This window comes from Amblyomma maculatum, chromosome 2, assembly GCF_055883805.1.
Source record: "Amblyomma maculatum isolate TAMU_Amacu chromosome 2, ASM5588380v1, whole genome shotgun sequence".
Classification (NCBI taxonomy): domain Eukaryota; kingdom Metazoa; phylum Arthropoda; class Arachnida; order Ixodida; family Ixodidae; genus Amblyomma; species Amblyomma maculatum.
In genome coordinates this window covers 169,410,471-169,436,430 of record NC_139345.1, presented here as the reverse complement: position 1 = coordinate 169,436,430, position 25,960 = coordinate 169,410,471, and the positions used below count along the sequence as shown (strand labels likewise).

Sequence of the window (25,960 nt, the reverse complement as noted above, 5' to 3'; positions counted from 1 at the left end):
AGAAGTTGGCTCCTGAGCATACATGCCAAAATTACTTTTCAAAAGGAATAAATTACATTACTAATTACTTTGCTGGAAATAGCAGAAAAGTAATTAAATTACATTACTCATTACTGCTACCAAAAAGTAATGAAATTACATTACAATTACTTCTGCTGGGTAATTCAATTACTTTTAAATTACTTTCTAGTTTCCGTCCATGCAAAAACTAAGTAAAGGTAGTGAACAAAACAACAACTTGTTCTCCAGACGTGAAGCACACATATTTTCGTCTTCCCGCCAAATTCCGTCCCAGAGACATATTTCTTCCCTCTTTCGTACAGCACTTGCCATTAACAGAACAAGACAACCATAAAAGAAAGCAGAAGCAAGGTCGAATGGTCATGAAATGACCGGCAGACCCAGCGTCTTGCTGGCCCGGAGCTGTCTCCTCCATTTCAAGGGCCCGAAGAAGCTAGCTTATTTATTGCTTCTGCATTCCCAAGAATCGACGTCGGCATCTTGTACTCACTCCTCAGTAATGTTCGAGCCATGGCGGCTCACGCTATGGACCCTTCCATCTATCTCCCCCCCTCCCAATCCTCCCTCGTCCAGCGGTGACCAGTGTAACCAAGCACCGCTGTGCCCTAGCCGACGCAACACGGAGTGCCACTGCGCCGCGCTCCCAACTAGTTTTCAACTCCAGCCTTCTTGCCCCATCTCTCCCTTCGGCATTCTCTTGACGCCATATCCTGCTGCTTGGAGAATGGTTGTCATGGGATAGGTGACCCTGCTACACAAGAGGTCTCAGACGCACTGCTCTGCTCAATTCTGTATCCTTTTGTCTGTCCGTTACGCTGGCTTCGGCTTGCCGCACGTCGTTCCTGCTTTCGCGGCACTACTTTATTGTCTATTGAAGGAGTAGTGACGCACTTTAGTAAAAGTAATTTTGAAAATAATTAATTACTTTTGCTGCGAAATTACTACAAAAAGTAATTCAATACATTACTAAATTACCAACCCGGAAAAGTAATTCATTACATTACAAATTACCGCGAAAAGTAATTAAATTACAGTAATTTCTACAGTAATGAGGAGGTGATCATCTAGACGGCGTAGATGGCGTCAGCAGGCTGTCGCACGTAGTGTTCCTGTATATGCTCCCGCAGGGAGCAGAGTTGCGCGAACGTCCGCCATCATGTTCCAAGCTGTGCGGGAAAGCCATTGCTCGTGCGTCCAGGGGCTGCGTTCATGGGCTGGCCGCGTAGAGCGATTGGGCTTGTTTTTTATTTGCGTACAAATTGCACTGGATGGTGCTTTTAAACATAACGCCGAAAACTAATCTGTGATTTGCCGAGCGTGTGCAAGCGGCATGAAAAAATACTTTCGTCACGAAAAGATACTTGGAAACATGCGTTTTTTTTTTTATGAATCAAGTACTTTGGTATGAACAGGGAGTCCCATTCTGGATGGGACAGTGTCTGTCCCGTCCTGTCTTTCCGCGTGCTCGTCTCAAGAAAAAAAAAAAAAGAGTATTGCGGTGAATTACTTTTTTTTTTTTTTCGCAAGCACCGCCATGTGTTGCGAGTTATTCGTGGAAAATATGGAAAGGCATCCCCCTAGAACTGCATTAAAATGATTATGCAGCATGTTACAAGCAGTTCAGCAGACCAGTGCACTGAGGAGGCGAGTCTGACTTAACGCAGAAATTTCCTAACGCAAGAGATTTTTCTGCCTGCTTGATCCAAAAAAATGACAATTCATTTTAAAGTTCCCTTCGCATACTAGTACTCACTCTTCACAGATTCGGCTTGGGTTGCAGTATAAAAACATTTCGCGACTCCTGGATTTTTTTTTTTTATGCAGGGGTTATGGCTCCTCTGCTTTCTTTAGTAGAAATCATTCGCAAATTTAGGATTTGCAAAATTTGTTTAGATGGGACTTTTGCCTCTAGTACCCTCAAACCTCTCACAGAATCCTTGCCAGATGGTTCTTAAGGTCATATTTACTAACCACAAAACACTATGGCATAGTCAAACGAAGCTTATACGGAAGTTACACTAGCATCCAAATGTAGCAAAACTTTCTGCATGAAATTTGCCTTTTCAAGATTTATTGTCCCTTATATCTGATCTTAAATGATCGTTGCAGAAGGTTTGAAGCAGCAGAAGAATAAGCAGAGGATACACCAGTGAAATGTAGAAGAGTAGCAGATGCAAACTGCAAATTCGGTAAAATTTTAATGCAGTAATATTATTACAGATAGGATGGGATGACAATATGTGACAAATATTGCTCAGAGGTACAGGTATAGACTTGCACTAGTATCCAAGAAAGGAAATGAAGTGAAATGAATGAACAAACAAGATTTTTGTTACTTGTGTTTTATTTGATATCTGCAAGGTAGAAAAAAAAAGGTGATTTGATTAAGGTAAACAAACATCGGCACATGCAGTCTGCCTCTTCCTGAAAAATGGTTCTTTCCAATTCAATTCTGATTTCGCTGTTGAAACAGGCAAATGTTGGTCGTGATGGCTCAGGTAGATCTGAGGACATGTTATAGATTTTTATTTATCAATACTGCAATACTGTCGTACAGGTGCAAACTGGAGAGGGCATACAGGAATAAAAGGATCATTTCAGACAACTTCTGGTGCCAAGCAGTAAGAATACAGCTATATGGATAGAAACAAAATGATAAAAAACGCAACAGTATGCTAAGTATGCAAACACAGGTGGTTGGTAGGCCACAATGAAAGAAAAAAAAAGAAAGGATATTCAGGATCATGGTACTTATCATTAGATCCAGCCATAAATAACACTGTTATTTCAGTCAGGCAAAGACTCGAAATAAACTAACCCTGACACAAATGCCTTAGCAGACTGCTTCGGCAATGTCGTTGGGCAAACTTTTGCACAATTCAACAGAAAACGGAAAGAATGCTTGTTACATTGCGACTGAAACGGTCGAACACATTTGGTGTGATTCATTCTGCTGGAATGGTGGTTCGGCGGATTTAAGCAGTCATGCTTAATAATATTAATTTGGTTGTAGTAAAGTTGGAAAAGAAACGTCAAATAAGCAGTTTCACCGAGTAGTCAGTATATGTAATTGCGCTTGATAGCAGAGGGCTGTGACACTCTGATCAAACTGGAATACTTGGAGTACAGAAATCTAAGTGCAATATTCTGTTCTTTTCCTAATGCATCACTCAGACATACAAGTAATAAAGCAATGCCTGCTATGTGTCACGCTAAACAAAACTCGGGATTGACTAAGCGGACTGCACCTGACGTAGATGGGATCGAGTCAATGGCTGTGTCGTTTCCTTGAGCCTCCTTGCATGCATCATTAAACGTACATAGCTCATAATCCTTGAAAGAATGAGCTGTAAGGATAAAATAGGAATAGCAAAAAATTACTAGTGACTGCTGTTTGTTACAGAAAACAAAGCTCTTGAGGGACCAAAGAGACTGCACCTGGCATTGATGAGGTCGGCTCCATGACTGCGTTATCTTCTAGTGCCTCTTTGCCTGCATGAAAAAAGTTTGTATTACTGGCGTTCATTTATATTATGAGCATATCAGAGACTTCAGCACTGAGAACTCACGGCGAAATATGGTAGGCACAGCATCTGGCTTGAGCTCTTTTCTTCCATTTTTGATGTACAGCTCAAACTGGTCTGCCTTAAAATGATCCTGCATGTATTTACAAGGCAACCATAATGAAAAGGTAGATACAAGAACTATTCACCAGCCAACTTGGCCATAAACAGCAGTGCTGATTATGCCCATTCATGACAAGTTTCTACAGCTGCCACAATGCAACAGGTAAAAACAGCATTTATTTGCATTGGCACATTCCGCGCAATTTTTTTTCCGTGCCGCACATTTTCTCACCAGCATTAAAACTGTAATCGCAGTTTCGCGCCGACGTAAGCCGCATGTGCAGTACAGTACCACTGACAAAACCGTCGGTAGGAAAACCAAATGCTATAAATAAATGGTCCAAAGATGCCTCGCACCTGCTAACCGTGCGATCGGTTCGAGAAACAGCCTTTACAGCGGAAATATAAATTATTGCACAAATTGTGAGCCTCGGCTCACATGCTTCATGTGAATCTCTACACTTGAATAACAACGCTTTATAATGTTCTTGTCATTTCCTGAGTAAGAACAGCTGTTTATCAGCGATAAGTCAGTTGCGAAATATGCGCACAGAATACCAGTGATAAGTTGACTGAGAATCAACGTATGCGCTGCGAAATAAAGTCACGGAAGTCGCAAGAAAAGCAGGAAACTGCTACAAACTCCTGGCATGTTACGCTGCAAGTAAAACTTACTGCTTCACTCTTATTTCGTCAGAAAAAAAAATCACTTCTTAGGTCCGCCGTGGAAAACGACCAACAATTCCGAAGAAGTGGACATGTATACAGAAGCGAGGAGTAGGCGCTCGAGATTCGGCGTACACAAGAAGCGATATTATACAGAAGGCAGTGGTTTTCACAGGCAATGCTTGAGTCCATGCGCTGCTGCATACCTACACGAACGATCAAAACGCAAGCGCAGTGCTCGCAACAAGGTAGATGCGACATGATTTCACATTAACCGTACATACTTCTCCAGCGCACAAGTCTGCTCACCTGTGTACATCAATGAGTAGCGCTACAGTTGATTCAACACAGCCGCTTAACAGAACATGAACATTACATTCCGAGTAAATAAGACGAACTGCTTACCTCGCATATTCGAGTTCCTTTCGGGGCGCGCTTATCGCGGCCCATTGTCAAAAGCCACCTCAGTCGCCGACGCACTTCAGCCGCCGACTTTCCACATGGCACTGCGTAAAACGCTTTGCCATTTCCAGTGCGGTTGGTGCAGTTAGGCGCACTGCACCCAGTCATTGCTGACGACTGCGTCTGTATCTAACACTAGAACAGATAACTTGACGCCACAGGTGCGCACGGAAAATGTGTGAACCGTATCACACCGCGTGTGGTCACACGAGGCGCCGACCTGACGAGGGCAGACGAGGGTTCGTTCGGCGTTGTGCCTGCAAGTTGGCTCCCCCGCAGAAAACTAAACACTTGACGTCACAAAAGTCACGTGATCGCGTCTCGACGAATGGTGCACGGAGCGGCGAGGGAAAACAGACGCGCAACTTTGCTCCCTGCGGGAGCATATACAGGAACACTAGTCGCGCGCGTGTTTGCACCTGGGCTGGCTCATCGGTCCCGACGTCGCCAGGCTGCATTCAACGAGGCAACTTTGCCGGCAGCTGTCCCCGTGGCCAATCACAGAAAGAAAGGGAAGAATGCTTGAAGGGACCGGAAATTGGTCGTTTTCTCTCCTTTGTCCGTCTTCGATCATTGTCGTTGTTCTTAAAATCCGATCTGACGCGGGTCTCTGCAGCTCGGCCGATCACAATACTGGGAAGAGCAATTTGTAAATGACACTTTCTGCCACAGGAGACACAACAGCGTAGCATGTTCTAGCGGGAGAGGGCGGACGTTATAGTCAGTTGAACTTTGAAGTAAGCCTCACCCCTGGTCGTCTTTCCGTATACCACGTCTCGGGCAACGTAGCAACATATTCAACTGAGACTGCATGGCTGTGTTACTTGTGCGATAAACCTATTCGCTCATCAAAGAGCTGTATTTGCCACAGGCACAGTGTTGTTCGGTATATAAAGGTGGTCATCTGTATAAAAGGTCACCGCACTGCGTAGTTTTAGACGTCGCACGTATTAGCGATTTAAGGTAAAGTCACACTTTCGCGAGGTCTAACAGGCTCACCATTTGCATCCTCGAAGTGGCAGGCACTTCCAACTCGGGCTTAGGTGCTAAAATGAGAGGACGACGCCAGAATCCAATCTTCCAGCACCAGTGGATCCCGAGTTAGACACGCTTCTAGGCCACGCGCTCACGTTCTTACGGCGCGGTTAACTCGATGCTTTCTACGTCGCTCCTAGCAAACTTAGACAACCTACAGTACCCCTCATAAGCGTCCCTCTGACAGGTGACGGCGAAAAGACAACGACAATGTCGTTTTTATCTACTATCTACAAAGGTAAAGTGTACCCGGAACGTTTGTTTTCACACCTTATACTACAAGACATAATTAAACCACGTTTTTTCGTTGGTGCCCTCCGATGGCGTAATCAAGATTATTTGCATTGCGTGCAGTGATGATGAGGATGTAAACAATTTATTCCGTTCAATCAGTTCGGCAAGGGCCCAGGTCAAGGGCTCCTGCCGCGGCTGCAGTAAGCCTGGCCCGGTCTACAAGTTTGCACTGGTCATATAGGTATGAGACGGACAATGTGGTTTCCCACTAGGGATTGAAATAATTGGTTTTGGTAGAGAGTGCACACCGAGGTGAGTTGGCACGCCCACGGGGTGTGGTAAGAAAAAGGCATTCATTACAAAGTGGGCATACGCGACGTTGAGTAGAGGAAGCCTAAACAGTTACATGTATCTATGTGAAGCTGTCGCCAGACGGCGCCCTCACGACGGCCTCTCGCAGTGGTATGTAGCATGATAGATATCTTTACCTGTCAGTGTGATGACGATAATGACGATTTTTGGTACTCGCTCACTGCCAACTCCGCTGAGGATCAGCGGCCAACGACGGTTCATGGTGCTCAGATGGCGCTTGTGCGGGCGATAGCTTGTTCATTTCAGTTACCTGGATGAAACTCATGACAAATGGTCCGCATTAATGCGACATTAAAATTATAATTTTGACCGCATGCGAGGATACAAGGTGCTTGCAGCATTCGCGACATGCTGCCTTGGAGTCTGTTATGAGGTATTTGGTGCTAGTCGGGCAACTTGAAAATATGACGCAGGGCTTTCGCTGCTACTCCTGCTTCCAAGGAAGGGGTGCGTGTCAGTGTACGCTGTTACTACCGTGTTTATAGAGTTTGGTCAATTATGCCGATGGTTGTAGCTTTACGGACGGAGTAGTCAGTTGTCTCGTAGGGCTTTCGAAACGAATTATAAGCAGACACCAGTTGATGGGGCTTACGTGTCCAAGTGTACTTCCGACATAAGCAGCTCCCTTCTCGGTTTGATAGCGAGGCGCATCTTCAGCGAGGCGATGAGTCTACGAGAACACTGCCATGCTTGGAACCCTGCTTGTGGTTACCCTCCTAAGGACAACGTGTAGCTTACCAGAGAGGCGGCTTACGTACGACACTTCGAACAGCGACATTTAGGCCACACTTGCGGTATCAATGCGAGCACGACATCCATTACCATGGCTCTCATCCATCCTAGAAAGCCTCGGCTGGGTGCGCACTAAGTGCGAAACGATGCCGCGCCCCAGTTCTTGGCATAAACGGCGAGGAACGCCACCGACGTGTTTCCTAGCTCCGACTTACTTCTCTGTCGTGCGACCACCGTCCTGCGTCTCTGCTGCTGGGAGCTAGTCTCCTCTGAAGCCATGTGATAAGGCTTTGGCGTTCCAAAGCTAAACTGTGCTACACTTGAATCATATCAGTATTGACTACATGCACAGGCCAAAATCATCTCTAACAGGTCTCCATTTATGTTTTTCCTAAGCCAGAAGTCTACTCATTCTATTTTCCACACACCGCCGCGTCGCTCTTCTCTTCTTTATCTCAGTGAATGCGTCGTAAACGCGCGCTTGCTCTCCGATTTATGCGTCTATATTGCTGACTCGTGTTATCGGCGTTGACCCTTCGAAAAGTGCTTTCCTACTCCAAAATTACTGCAGGAGAAAAATAATGGTACATATAAGAAAAACGCGTCTTATGCCCACTGCCTCTGCATCCTATCGATAGACACATCATTGCATAACGTTCCGATGGGGAGTACAGTGAACAGAGAAAATAATGAGAAAAGCGAGGAGAAGCTTCGTATGCCTACGTTAATAAAGACATGGGTATATTCTTCATATTGTTAATTTATTTTATCTTTAGGTACTGTTTAAAAAGGGCAGGATGCTTCTTTGTATTTCTTTAGGAGTTGGCTGAATTTGCGGCACGGGACACCCCATGGTTTTTACGTTGCTGTCGGGCCCACTGCTCTTTAAGTACACGCAGATACTACGATGTAAATGGGTGGAATTATATTCGCTAAGTTGGTGAAATAAACAACTTATACTAGCCAATTCTACCAAAATATTCTGCAATACGTGGGATTTTGTAATTTACGTAGTTGCCGGCGGGTGACATATGTGGAAGTCGGCCGGTGCTATAGTATAACCTGTGAAACCATACCCTTCCAATGACGTCATTGGGCGCGTGGTCTGCGGACCATCGAGAAACGTGCCAGGGAAAACCCTGACCGTTAACTGTAGTCGTAAATGGCGTTTTCTGTACACCCGATTTGAAGCAAGATATTGTGCAGCCCGAGCAAAGCGAGGCTGCACATCCGCCCCTAATCTTGTGCAGAAACAAAGAGCGCCATGAACGCCTATATTACTTGCAAAATGAGCTTTTCCACGAAGAATGACCCAAAACGGCATGTCCAATATAAGGCGGCTTGATAAAAATGAGGGAGAAGGTATTTACTCGACACGCCACTTATAGCCACAAAACCAATACGTTTAGCTTACAAAGAAAATATAGTAATAATATGGCTATCGTGTCCTTTCTTGGAGCAATAAATGCTTGCGCGCAATATGAAAAGAGTTTTATTAAAGCTGCTACTTTTATCTATGCATGTGAAGTTAGAAAGAGCGACATTTTTTCAGGCTATTAATGCAATGATTCAAGCTTCGGTAATTTTTTGCCGCGTCTTTATATAAGTGTAGGCTGCGTATATAGTCATTTTTGTACTGGAGCAGACAATGACGGTTATCAGAGGAGTTTACATTTTTCCGTTTCGTACTTCGTTTCTGTTTAGCTTTCTGTCAGTACTAAGGTTTCTGTGTGAAAGCGTTCTTATTCGGTTTAAAGAGGAATCTTCTCGCAATACCTCACACCCTTCCACAGTATCCGCATATGTGCGGCGTTGCAAGCATTCGAGAATGAATAATCAAATTTTCCGCTTATGGAAGACTTTCTGAAAAATCTCAATGAGTCGATGAGCTTAAAAGTGAAAGATGCCAGATTCCCTTTCCTAAAACTTCACGCCGTCGACTAATCACCCTCGTTCATCGCTGATGCATCCCAGTTCAGAGCGCTCTCCTCTGAAGGAGACACCAAAGGTAATTTTCTGTATCAATCAGCTGCTCCTACAGCTTGAAGTTCAGTACCTATAAACAACATTCTGGTCATATTGTGCGACTTTTGACGAAAAGTTTTATTCCCCACCAATACTTTTTTCAAATAGGTTATTCCTATACTTCTCGCCCTCTCGAAGCAGTCCGTAACGCCGTTGATGACCACCGAACGTGTCACAAGGCCATTTAACAAACAGGGGCGATAATGAATTCGCTTAAGAAAAGTAGACCAGCTAGTTGGTTTTCTTGAAAGCTCTTTAATCAGACTTGCTCATAAAAAAATGGAAAAGAAAGCATTACTGCGAAGAACGCGATCATACTGATGCATGCACAAGCGCAGCGAGCAAAAAACACGTGCGGATGACCAAGCCATGACATGAGATATATTTTATGTCGCACATCTAGTTCACGCGATGCCTGGCTTCTTCCATCGGATGTCTTATATCAGTACTTTACAGTGTCTACAATGCGGTTAAAAGCTCGAATAGTCACTTCTGAACCAGACGCTGCGGAGTACACTAACGGGTGGAATTGGGTGCCTTAGCAGTTACATCTCTTTTTCGTGTGTATTAGAAGCTATATTCAGATTAACGTTTCGTCAAGTACACATCGTACATTACTGAAGATGGAGCATGTTTTAATGCTTACAGAATAAGCATGCATTTGTAATCATCAGGCGAAAAATAATCCAGCTTAACAGACGCTGACCCTATGTCAATGATCCAAAGCACACGCAATGAACTTGAATACAATAAGCATATGTACACTTTTAGACGCGTTGTATAGGGCGAATAAGCAGCCTCGCTGCTTAAGGGCTTCGCCACTGCAAAAAATGTACAGATCTCGAAAGAACACGTTTTGTAAGTGATGTTTCTAGCGCGCTAATCTACAGTCGTTGCAATTGAGGCACCCAATCAAGGCAATCTATCCTGCTTTCACGTCGCCCGTGAAAAAAAAAGAAAACATGAAGAAAATCAAACAAATAAAGATATCGTGTCTTAAACTAGTAGTGGCGAAATATAGTACACTGCTTCGAGGACAGTTTGTGGCCTATTTCCGCAGTGCTTCTCAAGTCACACGCCATGCTGTAATAAAACCTCGCTGATCTTGTGCAGGACCTGCGGTAGCGTGCCCTCATCCAGCCGCCGCAGTCTGGCTGCGATCGACATTCCGTGGAAGTGGCACTCGTCTCTGGGAGCGTCTTCTCGTGGCGCTGGCGGCTGCTGCGGCGGAGGAGGCTGCGGCGGCGACGACGGCCGATTTGCAGCGGCCACCAGCTGACTGATGCAGGCATTCAGGTTCCTCAGCAGCGACATCTCTTCGCTTTCACCGCGGTCGTCTTCATCGCCGTCGCATTCATCCAGCCTTCTTCGCTTTCTGAAAATTACGTTATTCGGCTTCCTTCAGCACTACCGCATTGCCAAAAATCGCGTTATACAATCCCATCTAATTAAGCCTCAAAACAACTGCTAAATTATAGAGTGCAAAACAAATGTGCCGCAAGCGGAATATTTACAACAGTTTGCTCTCAAAGGTTATATGAGCGTACTAATATCAGCAATGCTTATCATTTATCAAAGATATCAGCTTCTGTCCTGCTTTCTAGGTTTATTATCTCTCGTCTCCAATCACACTGTGTCGGAAGATGTCCTATGCAGAATATATATAGGCATCGTTCGCGATTCTGCGCCTGTCATTTTCTAGGTCTGCCTTTTAAGTGATTCGCCCAGTCGTTGTATGTACGTACACTACAGCTTTGATCCCTCATCTGTGAAGTTTCAAAAAATAAAATCAGCTTCAAGAAGCTACGAAGGACATATGCAGCGGATTTATACCACGTGCTTTCAATTATTCAATATTGATTTGTCCTTTTTAAAACTTCCAATATACTGGATGGAATGCAGTTCACGCAAGTTAACCTCGATAAGAGAGACATTATTTACATAAACGTGTACTGCTGAAAGACGATTAGTTAGTTAAACTTATCTAATCAACATTCTTACCTTTGGAGTTCGAAGGAGAGTCCCGAGGCGAGTCCTGAGTCTCGCCTTCAGATGGCGCCACGTTCCCATCAAATGTCGGCGGACTCCGCACGCAGGTACCTATCAGCGCGTGTTTAGTGGTGCTGTTCTCACGGCACGCAGTAGCGTAGACGGCCGCGGTAAGCGCCAGCGGTAAACAAAAAGTCTCTAAATACATTTAGTTTAGCGCTACTGCGCATTGTGGGCGACACAAGCGCTGACTGGCTCCTGCGTGCCGAATCCGCCGTCACTGGATTGGATTGAATTTATTGGCTACACCATTTGTAACGGGCGGGCCGGGCATCACAGTAGCGATGTCATTTGACGAGAACGTTGCGCCATCTTTCGCCCTCACGATGATCTGCGCATGGGCGTGAGCTTCAGTACGCATGTGATGACAGCTCTCGTGTGCGGCTCCCCATGCGGATCCTCGTTCGCCTCCATTCAGTTTGCGACTCTTAATCAACGTTCCCTTAATTTCGGCATACATTATCTCAAACAAACACGTTAGCAAGCAGCCGTAAGCTACAGCACTGTGTAAAAATCAGTCCACGCGGTATGGGAACGTGCCTGCGAGGCCTAGGAGTAGCGTGCATCACTCTGGGTCCGAACCCCATCTCGCACACCTAGCTGCCTGAGTTGACCGCTCCTGCCACCTCGGCCATGTCACGTGATCTCGTGACCTCACATGACCCGATGATCAGTCAAGTCAGTTGTCAGTGCTCTACAATGTCACCTGGCAGAATCACTTGCGAGAGGAGTGCCCATGATTCTGCGCGCAAAAGACGGATTTGGTGGGGAATCAGGGCTTTAGTATGCTACCGCGTTAAAACTACGCCGGTCATACCCCCACCTCCTACCCCCCTAATTGCGAAATTAATACATGCGAAATAATTGCATGCAAAATGCTAATTGCTAATTACTAGATTGCTAATTGTGAAATGAATACATGAGACATGTAACAACGGAGTCTGTCATCAGATGCCCGTTTATCTAGAGTGAGCTCAGCTGAGCGAACCATTTCGCTTCACATGATTCGGAGTTTCTTCGCACTGATGTGAACATAACGAAACCGAGGACTACTTATCATAATGTCTAGACATTGTCATTGCCTATACGAGCTTGTAAAGGCTTTTCTTCACTAACGCGGCGCCCTTCACCAGTTGCGATAGCTTTAGGTACCGCAGCGAAAAATTTGAGCAAACCACTCAACGAGCGAGCAGCTTTGGGAACAGGCCCTTTGAGAGTCTGCCGCCATCTGCCCCGCATCTAAGAACTCACCGCCAAGGATTCTTGTGCAGCGTACAGGTTACCTAAGTGCAACTCCGCAGTTAACGCAGTCGCAGGTTGAGGCGCAGTCGCGTCATCTACCCTGCGCCGGCCACTTACATCATGCATGTTGCGATAGCAAGCATGTTGAAACACATACGCCCGCTGTCCCCCGTACGAGCCGGAAAGAAGGGCTTTCTCTCACTCTCTGCTCGACCACCTGCAGCCCAGCCAAGCAGTCTGGCTCTTTAAGGTCAAGGTCCCACTCGAGCCGCAGCCGACGTGATACGCAATCAGCTCTCACGCGCATCCGAGCAGAACTGTGTGGCCAGCCATAATGTCATTAAGTATAAAAATGAGCTCTGCCTTTGCCCACCATCCCCCCCCCCCCTTTCGCCGTCCCCCTCTCTGTCTTCCTCTTGAATACACTGTCTTCAATGTTCGTATCTGCCGCTCCGTTTTCGGGCATGTATAAGAGTGTATGCTTAATCGTAGGCCCGCGGTAAACGCAGCTGCATCTAGAAAGATCCTATTAAATGTCTAAAAATGATTTTAACATCTTCACGCATGTTTTATGTCTCGCAAAGCTAATAAAACCTGGTTGGTTTGGTTTATGAGGTTTAACGTCCCAAAGCAACACAAGCTACGAGACGCCGTAGTGGAGGGCTCCGGAAATTTAGACCACCTGGGGTTGTTTAACTTGCACTGACATCGCACAGCATACGGACGCCTTGCTTTCCGCCTCCATCGAAAAGCGGCCGCCGCGGTCGGGAGTCGATCCCGCATCCTTCCGCACAACAGTCAGAGCCCTATATAACCACTGCACCACCGCGGCGGGATCCCACAAAACCTGCTGCAAATTGGGTTCACGCTATCTCAGGCTCAATTACTCTTTATGTCACCAAACTGTGTATGTACGTAAGTGTCTGCACCAGAGCCCCTGACAGCTGAGCACACATCTAAAGTTTGCAGAGTGAAATGGAGCAGAGCAATTTCAGAACACACTGAGAAAGCGTAAGAGGCCGTATTGAGACACAACAAATGGAACAGGAAGACCTGCATGCTTCGGGTCCTTCTTGTTCTGAAGTAAGTGCTCCAGAGAATGCATTCTAATACTTGCTCACCGTGTGGGACTACCGCCGGCTTCAGGGGACGAAGGGAGGTCGTTCTGCTGTACGTGTGAAGGTTCCCCATCGAGGCTTCCCTCAAATTCTGCTGCAGGCCCCGCCCTAGAAAGAGTGTGAAAGGAAAACCGCCAGCTATAATATAATTTTACGACATAAGTAAGCGCTCGTGTAATGCCAAGCAGCATGCCTGCAGCTTCTAGTATGGCAGCATGATTAACCGAAATTTGTATGTGAGATTCACTTTAATCTTGTTGTTTTATTTTTCAGACGCCCACGGGTAAAAAGCGCGGCACGACGGTAGCATGCATCAAAAGCAGATCAGCCGGTGCTTTATCAAAGCGCGACTACCTGTTCTATAATAGCCGAGCCCAACCAGGCTTGTATGTGTATGATGGCAGGTTTTTGGGCTGCTGGGATTTCACGGCTTGAAACAATAAAAGACGTGCCATTTTCTTTAGCAAAGATCAATCACGAGTCTGTGCTTATTGTGTTCCCTTGTCATATTTGTCTGTTTGTGTGCAGTACGTCTTATTTGTATCAGGCTTAATCGAGTTAATTGCATGTCCACGGCTTCGAAGATAAACGCTGTTCGGGCGGTGTACGCCGTAAACCCGACAGCTGTTTACACCTATCAGTCGAGATTTCAGCGATTCTTGGTGTTGTTTATAAGCCCTCAGCATGGGCGGCTGATTCGGCCTGACGCATTCGACACTTTTTGTGAACTAGGTCGCATTGGGTTTCAGGTCCGTGGGGCACGGTCCGAAACTTACCTCTCAATCCTAAGCGTCAAATCACCATCCTGAGAAGTCCCGGCTTCAGCTGACAAACTGTGAAAAAAAAAAAAAAAACAGATAGGCAGTGCGGTAGGCTTTAGAATGCCAGATGTATGTGGAGAAGAATTGTGCTAAAACGCTCAATCGCTAGATTAAATCTTGTTCTCTCAAAGGGAATGAACACTGACCAAAATAAGTAACGAGATTATGGTGGAAATGAAAAGGTCTTGTTTCATTTAGTATAGATCGGGCACTACAATATCCAAGAAGGGAGTATTTATAATTTTATGGTGTAATTGCGCGCTGAAGATTGCATAAAACAATTTAACGGACACATTGCGGCAAAACGCTGTCGATATCACTTTAGCACCGCACAGGACCACATCTCCGGAAGATGTCACTGATTTTCTTAAGTGTACAGTGTACTCTATTCTTTAAAGAGTGTTCGCCTTGTTTGGTATTTCGCGCTCTCCGCAATGCGCCCGTCAATATAAACAACCTTCTTTTTTTCCACCGCGTATGTGCAATTTTAGCCTCTGTCACTAGATGGCGCGATAATGTTTTGAATTCCGAGGATGAAAGGGCCGGTGACCGTGACCCATTAAATATTTCGTTGATAAGGCGTACGCTAATGTGCCGTAACAATCTTGGGTGTGGAGAGTAAAATGGAAGATACTCCGCACTAAAAAAAAAAAAAGTTGAATTGATGTCTAGTGGGTGATAATTATATATTAGTTTTCAGTGCATCACTTTTGGTCATGAGCCTTCTTACTCAATAAAGGACGTTCAATCAATCAATCACTTTTGGCGACGCGCAATCGTCATTGCGGCCGTTGCGCATGCAGTTTCCAGCATCGGTCTACATAAAATCCGGCGCATGCACTGATCGAAAAATTCTCGGCAAATATTTTGTGCAGTTTCTAACAAAATCGCTACGGAATCGACCACTCGAAAGAGCAATCTTTCCATTGCGCCAAAAAAAAAAAAAAAAAAGTGGACACTTAAAGTGCAGTGTAGTAAATCTCCTGAACGCGTTTTGTTATCGAGGAAACCAAGCACAGACGCCCTCAAGATCGGGAAGCAAGTTGGAGGGTCCACTCCCAATAATGGTGCAAACGTTTGCTAATGTTTAGACTAATAAGCCCAAATTTTTAACATCTTAATTTTCAAGGGACCTTGATACTGTTACAGCGCTAATCTTTCATCACCGACATTCCATTAGCGAACGAAGCAGGGGCTGAAGACGCATGAGCCGCATAACATCTAGCTCGAGCTCCTGTATTCCAAAGATGATCAGAATAAGCCAGCTCTCCGGTTCTTAAGACCATTATGTAATTGTCCTGCACAGACTACGCTCTACAATTACAAAGTAGCGATAATGGCAGATAACAGGTAATATTGTCCACAGATACGCTGGGCGTCCATAACGCCACACAAAACGATATTCTTCTGGTTCACAACCAATCATAACAGTTTTTTTTTTTTTTTTTGTATTTGGTAACGCTATAGGCACCCCCGGAATAGCACAGTAGCTTGCAGGTGCAAACAGTCTCGTACGGAATGCATCCTAACCATTTATATTTAGTAGAAAAGACTGCGGGAGACGGATAGACATAAAAGATGCAGCAAATCGAAAGGATTGCGGGCGTCACGGGCTACCCGTCGTAGACCCGCAGGTGTAAGAAGCCACGTGCATCGTCACCGCGAAGGCTGGGAGCGAGCCGAAGTGAAAGGTGCCGTACACAGAAGGTCTGGAGGCATTTGGGGCGAAAGCCACGGTGCGGCCGACAGCTTAAGATTCCCCAAAGAAGGGCCTGGAGTGATCCTTTTCGTGCCCTAAAGAAGGCTCCCACTCGACTCAAACTAGGTGGTCGCTGTCCGCGGATGAGAGCCTGTTCGCAGAAATATCGCGTCTAGAAGAGTGTCTGACCGAGTACATGCCAGGGAGCGTACAGGTGCGCGCGAACTAAGCGGGTGCGGGACAAAAGGGAGGCGCTCGCGGGGACGTACCGACGCACTGCTCCTCACAAAGCACGAGAGAGGCTATAGCTTGATCGATCCCAGCCCCCTTGCTTTCGCCGCCAAATCAGAGGTCACCGACGTCGCTAGTTTGCCACGGTTTGCCGTATGAAAAGGCTACTCGTTGCAATGGTCCGAGGACGGCCAGGGAGAGGGCTTCACACATGCTGATGAAGATAGGAGCGAGATGCGCGATTCGGTGGTTCAATCACTTTGGCCCTGTCTACGTTTCTCATTTTGGTAATTTGTTCATGTTTTGATGGTGTGTATTTCAGGAAGAGGGTATTGAGTACTGGTAAAATTGGAAGTGGTAGCACAAACCTTGTGCCCAGTGTTGTTACTACGTTGGTAAAGTCCAGTCCTCCATAGCGCCGGACGTTGCCAATACAGCACCAACATTGGGCCCAAGATATCGGCGGCTTGGATGCACCACCTAATAACCAATCCCGCTGACGTTTGTTGCGTTTTATTGTGATTTCGACGTGGGCTGCCGAAAATGACTCCGTGATCGCCTTTTCTAATCCGATCACACTGTGGAGAATATATAGCTTCGGGGACTCGTGCGCGGTTAAAAGCAGCATCACCACGTCGCATATTAATCGTGGAACGTGGAGGCGATGGCGACACAGGAATTTCATTCGGCCTTTACTGGATTATAAACGCTCGATTTGCGATGTACGTGGTGTCTTTGTCGTTGAAAAGCGGCAAATCTGCCAACACAAGAAAACTTACCGTTTTGTGATGTGTATGCTAACTCTGCACGCGGTCCCCCATCCTTCTCTTCCCCTTCGCAGGGACCGTCAGTTAAGTGTTCCGGGAAGGAGTGCATGCCAAGAAATAGCCGGCGTCATAAAAACAAGGGATGTGTTTCCTCTCGAGGGAATACTCACGATTGCGTGTCCACGCATTGATAGATGTATTCCCCACTGAAACGTGAAAAAGAAAAATAAACAAATGGTAAGGCGCACGACGCTCGGCAACTGATTTTGTTAGCAGCAAACTTACGGTTCCGTCTTGATGCTCACGAGCTGCGCCAGATGGCTGCGCGTAGAAAGAGAGAGAGAAAAAAAAATTAGCCCGAGCATGGGGCCTTGTATGTTAAGCTCAAATTCAGCCCAGATTAGTAATATAAATGTCTGCTCACGTGTGTAGAATTCTTTTTTTTTTTTTTTTTTTTTTACCTTAGGAGTGAGCTTAATCGAACGGTTTTAAGCTAGCTTCAACATCACTTTAAGAATTTGCTTCCGGGCAGTCCAGTACATTCAATCAATCATCTTTAACTGGTTCAGCGCATGTATACAAACAACATATCCACAAGGTGAGGCACGAAACAGGAGGCAGAGCATAGGTCAAAGGAGTCCTCACTCCGGGTCGAGACTTAATTTTTGCACGTCGGACGGGGAAGAACACGTGACAACAAGGGCGACGTAGAACCTACGTTACGGCTACGTATTGTCATCCTGGTCCTTCTTGACTTCTCAGGCACGCATTTTTTTTTTTGAACTTTTTTCCCCGCTTCTCTCATGACTGGGTAGGGTGAATGGTGAAGCGGGCGCCCCTTGACCTCTGCATGCTATTTTCTGAGATTATTTTTCCGTGTCGGGTGCTCCGGCGCCGTGGCTCTTCTGCATGCGCTTTTGGTTTTCCTTAACATTTTTCCCTTCTCTCCTAGCTGCCGCATCTTCGAGAGGCGGCGAATTTAGGCGGCACACAGGGGTACGGCGGCGGTGACATAGGGGTACAGCGCCTCTTCCCTCCCCTAAACATGCTTTGCTGGGCATCGCTTCGTTTCTAAACTCGGCTTGATGACTTGGCACTGTAAATGAAAAGCGGAAATTCTTATAAAAAGTAATACGCACGTAGGCGTGGCACCTCCCCAAGTTGCGATTTCTACCACTTCTCTCCGCGCGTAGTACTTTGTGCATTGATCGCTCAGTATGAAATGGAACGATGAGTTTGCGCAAAAAGAAGAGTCCTTTTTTCCTCAATAAAGTCGAAAACGACGTTTGGGCAGTACATATGCCAAGATGAATTCTAGTAAGCAGAACACAAAAACAGTAATTAGCTTTCGAATGCTGTCTAGCCAAGCAGTTTTACCAGCAAAAAGATATGTTGCGTGATCCTCCTCCTCCTCCTCAACGGCGCAGCGCGCTTCGCTAACAGCTTCCGGAAGGAATGCCACATGTGCTCGCCTCAGTAAGGTCTCTTCAGGGCTCTGTTAAAGCATATCTCAACGTAGATAAAACGTTCGCGTTTCATTCCGCGTATTGAAACGAAAAGTCTGCAGCCACAAGCCCAGGTAGTGGAGAGGAGGGGCAGGCCATGCGGTGGCTGCCACGCACGGAAAGGACGAATTAAAATAACACTGACTGAACGATCAACAAGTCAAAGTTCCTGAGCGGTTTTTCAGCAAATTTCAACAATGAAACTTTAATTAGAAATGAAATGCATGAAAGCCTACAAGAAAATATGAATAGCGAATCGTAATGCTAACGCATTCACCGCTCCCGTATTTTCTCTCTCTCTCTCTCTTAATTCGCCACCAAGCTTCCCATATCGAGCAAGCGGAACCTCGTCCCCGTTTTTGAGCCTTTATTCCAGTATGAATCAGTTCGAACTGTTCAACGTGTATATGCTGAGCGGCACGCGAAAAGATGAGCGGGAGCAAGACAGCGCAGCTCGCTCATTCCGAGCACACAAATCAATGAAATAAGCATTTGATATCAACAACAAAATCGAGGAGTGAGCTTTTCAGCGCACGCACAGCACCTTCTAAAGCTCTTCCTCGATAACCGCATACACACAGAGACAAAAACAAAGCAAAAATAGGGAAGAAATATAATTGAGTAATGAGCGCGTAACCGTCGCGTACGCTTCCTTCTGTACGTCGACGCCCGTTTCCCCATTCAAAGCACCCGATTGTTAGAAAGACGGAGGAAAAAAAGGTTCGAGAAAAAAAAAAAAAAAAAAAAACCTGCTTAGAAGGAAAGAAAGACCAGGATGGCAATACGTAGCCGTCACGAAGGTTCTACGTCGACCTTGTTGCCACGTGATATTCCCCGCCCGACGTGCAAAAATTGTGCCCCCTCCACGGAACCTCTGTCAAGGAAGGAGACGCGGCAGGGCTGGACGGTAGTGATGCAGAGTATCGGTACTATCGATAGTTGGGTCACTATCCAACTATCTATGGTTAAAAAACTATCGATAGTATCAGCAATAGTAATTTCGATAACCAATTGATAGCACTATCGATAGTACTATCGGTTGTAATTTTGATAGTGCTATCGATAATATAAAATCAACCGCGCGAACTCATTGTAGCTTAAACTTGGTTCCCTGTAGGGTGCATGGTATGCAGGTGGTAGCAAGTGGCAACTGACAGGGCTTCCCTTTATCGAAGTCTACACGTCACCTAGGCCTACAAATGTACAGTTTTGGCAACAGTTTAGAGAGCCCAGGAGATTTGCTTCTGAGCCACACCATGCAGTTCGTAATGCGTTCTCAGAGTTACAACTTTACTGAAGGTAAGAATTTTTGTCCTACCCTGTTCAATGTGAACGACTTCCACGGATGCTAAAGAGGCGCCACTAGATGGATTAGAAACAGGCCACTTGGGCTTTAAATTTTTGGTAAAGGGTGTACATTCATGTTGAAAAAGATTAGTAGCTGTGACGTGTTTCCGGAGCGGCCAACAACGCGCGGCCCAGCCGTTACGAACACGCCGATAACAGAAGTGCCAATCCTGCTCGTAAACCATGCACAGCGCCGCGCCAGGCGCGCGGTGCAATTTTCGCCGCTCTTGTGACGCCTTTAGTTAATCTTTTTTTCAACACAACTGCAACCTAGGTATAGTTGCTGGATAAAGTGTTAAGTGTCGCAAATGACCTAGTTGTGCTGGCAACAGAGACCTGAGACACGCCGTTTGGCGCGCCTGCTTCTAAGCCGAAATCGGTTGGAATTGACACTTCAGCGGGAATTCTTGACGAGTTCTGTGCTCTCTGTACTGTATTTGCTGCATTCAAAAGAGTAACAGCAGCCAGATTTTCCAGGTAAGCCTGAGCAGGACGTCCAACGTCAGAATGAAGATGATACAGATTACAGTATAAATAACTGCCAACTGTTGGGAACTTGGGACCAGCATTGTTCAAAAACCTGTTCGAGTTTCTTACTGACATTTCAGCATTGGCTGAAACACGTATTCACAGCGATTGCACAAATAAGTTCAGATGGGAGGAGCAGGCTGAAGGGCAAGAAAGCTGACATGCTCGTGTTTATTTACCAGAATGCATAGCTGAAACACTGAGTTGAAACTGTTCAGTAGTAGCGGAAAGGAAGCCATAACAATTTCGCGGAACTGCGCTGCTTAAAACTTGTTTTTGCATTTCGTGATTTAAAAATAAAGACATCAAGAACCAAATTTGTCGATAAGGTGCGTATAACAGGTTACTTTAGAGTATTAGTTTTTTGATAGAATAATCGGGCGGAAGACATGAGAGCTCGATCTGTTCACATATCGTTCGACCGAGACGCGTAACAATACCTGTGATGCCACCACCACCGCCTCTGGTACGTATGAGAATATCTACTCCCTTCTCCATACAGCGTCCATATGCTTTCTCATTTCCTCCACAAGACGTATACACTTTGTGGTAAGCATAAGAGCGTTTCGCAGCAAAGTGGGTCGATCGAGGATGAGGGTGGCTACTCCCAGCTATACGGGGCTGGGAACCTAGGTGTCTTCGCCCTTTGCTGCGGAGGCTGCCTTGTCACCAGTTGCCACCTGTTGTGCATGCCGGCACCCGCCGCCACGGCGGTGGCGGACGACGGCTGCTGCAACGAGCGTCTTTTTCTTTCTTTCATTCTATCTTTTTCTCTCCTCTCTCGGTTCTCCTAGTGGCTCTGCTAGAACCACTTGGCAGGCCTGTGCACTTTCTTTTACTCCTTCCTACCATCGCAAGAACAAGCGGGGCGATCCGCTGCGTTCAAGCAACAAATACAGCGTTTACACCTTCTCTAAAAGGAAATAAACACAAATTACATTAACCCGTCGCAGTGTCTTAGTGGTCAAGATGCTCGGCTATTGATCCGGAATTCCCGGGTTCGAACTCGACCACGCGGTTGCGTTTCGATGGAGGCGAAACGCACAGGCGTCCCTGTGCTGTGCGATTTCAGTGTACGATATGGGTCGCCCGGTGGTCGAAATTATTCCGGAGCTCTCCAATATGGCACATTTTTCTTTTTCTTTCCAAATACCATTTCTTTCCTTCCCTTAAGGCGCGGCTTAGATATCAGCCGAGAAGTATTTCAGATACTCCGCCTTTCCTTTCTCATAAACCAGTTTGGTTTGGTTTGGTTTTGTGGGGTTTAACGTCCCAAAGCGACTCGGGCTATGAGAGACGCCGTAGTGGAGGACTCCGGAAATTTCGACCACCTGGGGTTTTTAGGATTGAGTATTTCAACTGAATCGAGAGGCGGTCATGTCTGATTGAATGCTAGGACTGCGAAAGAGAGGGAGTCCAAACAGAAACTTATCTCCATATCACAAACATCACGTCGCTGGAATCCCGATCCATGAATACAAAGTCGGAAGCGAAAATAAATAGGAACAGTATTAATCATATGGAAGCAACAAGTAAAAACGGGCCAGAACGGCAAAAAAAAAAAAATATATATATATATATATATATATATATATATATATATATATATATATATATATATATATATATATATATATACCAGCTTACAACCAGGGTACGACAAGTGGTCAACAAAAGCCTGTTTGCTAGATGATTAACGCAGAGATGACGTCACGCATTCCCGCCAGTGGCACTGAAGACATTTGCGGCTACCTCTGAACAGTCGCCTAAGAAGCAAAAATAACAGCAGTATGAATTATCTTGAGCAAATTCTTGGCTCAGGGAAGTGTACTCTGTATCACGGTCCGTGCCAGCGTCTCTGCTTCCCATTCAGTTGCCCGAGTTCGCCTTTTCCGGATACTGCAAAGAGATCGGGGAGTAATTTTTTTTTTTTTTTGGTCTCAAGCAGAAGGGATGCCTGCACCGATGATTATGTAGACTAGAACGCAAAAGGGCAGTAGGGAGCCATGGAGTAACAATCGAGCGCGGCAAAATACCGTAAAATGTGGCGCCTGCGCAGAAGCAAATTTAAGTCAGCGCTGTCGTGACGTTATTACACTCAACGATCCCTGCAGCGAGTGCCGGGGAAATCATGGCTCAAAAGTGTGAAAACATATCCGCTCATACCATAGCTGGCTGTAGTGCTGCGTGTCCCTGAGCATGGCATCCAGCGCTGGGTAGTACCGCCACTTGATCTTAGGAGCGGGAATGCCCATTCCGTCGTACTCCTCCTGGGCGCTCCGCTTCATCTGCACGCGGATCTTTATGTAGCGGTCGCGCGCGTTCCTCCACTTGTTCTTGGCCTGTAGCCCTGCACAAATATTAGGTTACAGTTCGAAACAAGTAGTCCTGGAGCTTTAAAAAGAAAGTACCACGGGCGAATTTATGCCCTAAACCGAGAACTAATCGCTAATGAATAGCACGCAAAATTTATTTCCGAAGTTCCCCACATATCCGCAGCATGCAAGAAAAGGAAACGGAAAAGCACGTAAATGAAAGTGCAAACAGTACAGAGATATATTACGCTACGTTCACACAGGAACAAAAATGTCAAAATAAATATGGTGCATAGAAAATATATGCATGGAATGAAAATGCCCCCAGAGGTTCTCGTTATTAAGCATCTGAAGTGTTTAAACGCAGAAATGCTCTATCACGTCCTGAAAACATTTCCGCAAATGTTCCAATGCACAACCGCTGAACACTGCGGCATTTAAATTTGGAAGTTCTGAAGTCGAGAACCTGACCAATACCTTCATTTGTACGCTGAAAGGCACTCCATCGCAATAAAAAAAAAAAAAAAACGTTTACCCAAGCACACTGCACTAAACAATCCGTTCCTTTTTTGCTACAAACATTCTTGAACGATTATGACACGAACGTCTGGTCTCAGAGCTAACGCTGTTTATAACGCAGAGGCACCACAAGCCAAGGCAGACACATCGCTTGAATTTGCAGCACTCACCTGTTATTCCGAACTGCTGCCCTATTTCCACCCATTGGCGATCTTTGAGAGCTGAGTCCTTGTATTGAAGTAAGTTGGTGTCGTAGAGGTAAGGGTGCTCGCGAATCCGCTCTAAAAACCGGTCCCAAGAGAATCTTCCCGCAGGCATCTCCTCCAACAACTTACAGATGCCGTTGGTTCCAAGATCGACCAGCCCCGAAGCTGGTGAGTCCAATACCGGCCGTACCTCCAAAAGTGATCACATACAGCTTGCGTTTAAACGATAGGTCCTGGCTATGCGCTGACTGACGAGCGCAATATGAGGCGCGCGCGATCGCAAACAAAAGAACTGCCGGCGTGCGGCCTCGTTTCAAAATGGCGGCGCGGAAGCCGTGCCGGCAAAGCAGACTGCGTGTCTCCCTCCCGCCTCGCGGCTGCGGCGCGGCTAGTCAGGCGCCGTCGGGCCGTTCGGCGCGTTCGGCGGCAGCTGCGGCGGCAGCGATGATGACGTCAGCGGGGCGTTGCAACCGCACTGCCGTACCGCGGCAGCATTCTCTCCGCTCCGTGCGCGTAGTGCGCGCATGCCGGCGCCGCCGCCGCAATCTGCGGCTCTGCGGTTTCAGATGCCGCTGCGCACGATCTCGGCGCTTGTTATCGACAGCACGTAACAGCACGCACGGCGTTGCGCTTGCAGGCAGGATTTCTTACGGCTAAATATGACTGCAGCTATAACCCAAAGTATACGCACTGTTCCTTATTCTTTTGACTCTGATTAATTTCTTCACTAACCGTGATACATTAGTAGCGCTGACGAGGCATTCTACTGTCGATCTCAACCTACACTAAAGTCAGTGCGGTAGTGATATCATAGATCAAAACTGCACCTTTGTATATTTCGGTCATGACAACCGGTTTCAATAGACCCTTTTCAAAACTAAGCTTCTCTGCACAGCAAAAACCCCTTCACCATGGCGGCCAAACCTGTTTTGGGGGCAGAAGTTGGGTGCAGCTAGGTGCAGCGCAGAATACTTCTGTGTCAAGCCTGATGTGATGCATGAACCTGGGGAGCAGAATTCCTTCGCTTTTAAAAACGAGGAGGAAGCATACGGGCGGGAGAGGCGATATGAATGGCACTTGCGAGGAATTGGCTTTCCTGATGGCCTCTTAAGCCATAATTGCGGCAGCAACAACAGGCAGAGGGGTGCAAGAAATGGACATGACCATTATTGTCACAATAGAGGTCTCCTGCACTGCACCCAACTTCGGCTCTCAAAACAGGTTTGGCCTCCAAGGTGCAGGGGTTTTTGCTGTGCAGAGAAGCCGACTTCCAGAGTTTTGCAAAGGGTCGTCCCATTTGCTCCAACTTTACTTTTTTCTGTTCTTTGAATTTGGCCTGAGATATGGAAAGTTAAATGGGCAGAGCTTTCTTAAAAATGGAAAAAAAAAATTAACTTAGCGTGCCGTGTTCGCAATTGAGCTTAACTAGAACACTCACGGTGGGAATTAGCCCCTGCGCGCTGCACCGATGCTTGAATATTTTATACTGTGAAACGGAAGCGGTTATAGACATTTTAGATGGCGACATCGCTGTAATTGAAACGCTTGAAACGAGCGCTTTTATAACGTCGGGCGAAAAGAAAAAAAAAAAAACGGACCGTGGGGTGACGGAATCGTCAGAATGTTTACATGTCAATTTGGTTTGGAAGCATGGTTACGCAGGAAAAGGGACGACGTGCTCGCAAGCTTCAGCTGCCCAGCCAGATTACACGCAATGACTTAAGCAGCAGAGAAGAGATATAAAAAGCAAAAAAAAAAAAAGAATGCTCGCCGAGAAACAATAAAATGCGCTTAAATATATAGTGTCGCGCCGGAAATAATTTTAATTTTACTTTTCTAAGTGGAATAAACAAGAAGCATTGGGGCATACAATTGTGAATGCAATGAATATAACGCTACAAACTATCATCATCATCATCAGCCGAGCTATGCCCAGTGCAGGGAGAAGATCTCTTCCATATGCCTCCAATTTTCCCAGTCTTGTGCTGGCGGTATCCACTCGACCTTTCAAAACATCTTAACCTCATCCACCCACCTAACTTTCAGCCACCCCCTGCTACGCTTTCCTTTCCTTGGAATTCAATTTGGTTCCGTAAGCGACCATCGGTTATCCTCTCTTCGCACTGCATGCCCTGCCCACGCCCATTTCTTCTTGATTTCCACTAGAATGTCATTAAGTTGAGTTATTTTCTCTGACCCACTCTGCACGCTTCCTATCTCGTAGCGTTACACCTGTATACCATTTTATTGCGACAGCAATACTGCGCCAGGTTTCGGCCAGTCGCATCGTCCCGGGAAGGGCCATGTTTGGCCTTGAACAGCCGCGAAGAAGAAGAAAAAGAAAAAAGAAAGGAAAAGACAGAGCAAAACAGCGCAAACTTCACAACGGACAGAGCGCCTGTGTGTCGTCTGCCCTTCTCTGTCCGTTGTGAAGTTTGCG

The 25,960-nt window shown here is 46.2% G+C and overlaps 2 protein-coding genes across 3 annotated transcripts; both read right to left on the bottom strand.

Moving 5' to 3' along the window:
* Window positions 1-2,692: 2,692 nt before the first annotated feature.
* LOC146200405 (peroxynitrite isomerase THAP4-like) lies at window positions 2,693-5,013 on the bottom strand. The gene is made up of 4 exons (XM_084592939.1): window positions 4,719-5,013; window positions 3,591-3,678; window positions 3,460-3,513; window positions 2,693-3,368 (listed from the first exon to the last, which is right to left on the bottom strand). Exons 1-4 carry the CDS (start codon window positions 4,881-4,883, stop codon window positions 3,229-3,231), a joined length of 447 nt encoding a protein of 148 aa, XP_084449065.1. The 5' UTR covers window positions 4,884-5,013; the 3' UTR covers window positions 2,693-3,228.
* A 4,399-nt stretch (window positions 5,014-9,412) lies between these two features.
* LOC146200404 (uncharacterized) lies at window positions 9,413-23,962 on the bottom strand. Of its 2 annotated transcripts, XM_084595517.1 has the most exons (7): window positions 23,485-23,959; window positions 22,647-22,830; window positions 17,386-17,421; window positions 17,271-17,306; window positions 14,359-14,415; window positions 13,586-13,690; window positions 9,413-10,548 (listed from the first exon to the last, which is right to left on the bottom strand). In XM_084595517.1, exons 1-7 carry the CDS (start codon window positions 23,630-23,632, stop codon window positions 10,245-10,247), a joined length of 870 nt encoding a protein of 289 aa, XP_084451643.1. In that variant the 5' UTR covers window positions 23,633-23,959; the 3' UTR covers window positions 9,413-10,244. The 2 variants fall into 2 exon arrangements, with proteins under 2 accessions (XP_084451643.1, XP_084451644.1); XM_084595518.1 differs by lacking the exons at window positions 17,271-17,306; window positions 17,386-17,421 and having other exon boundaries at window positions 23,485-23,962.
* Window positions 23,963-25,960: the final 1,998 nt, after the last annotated feature.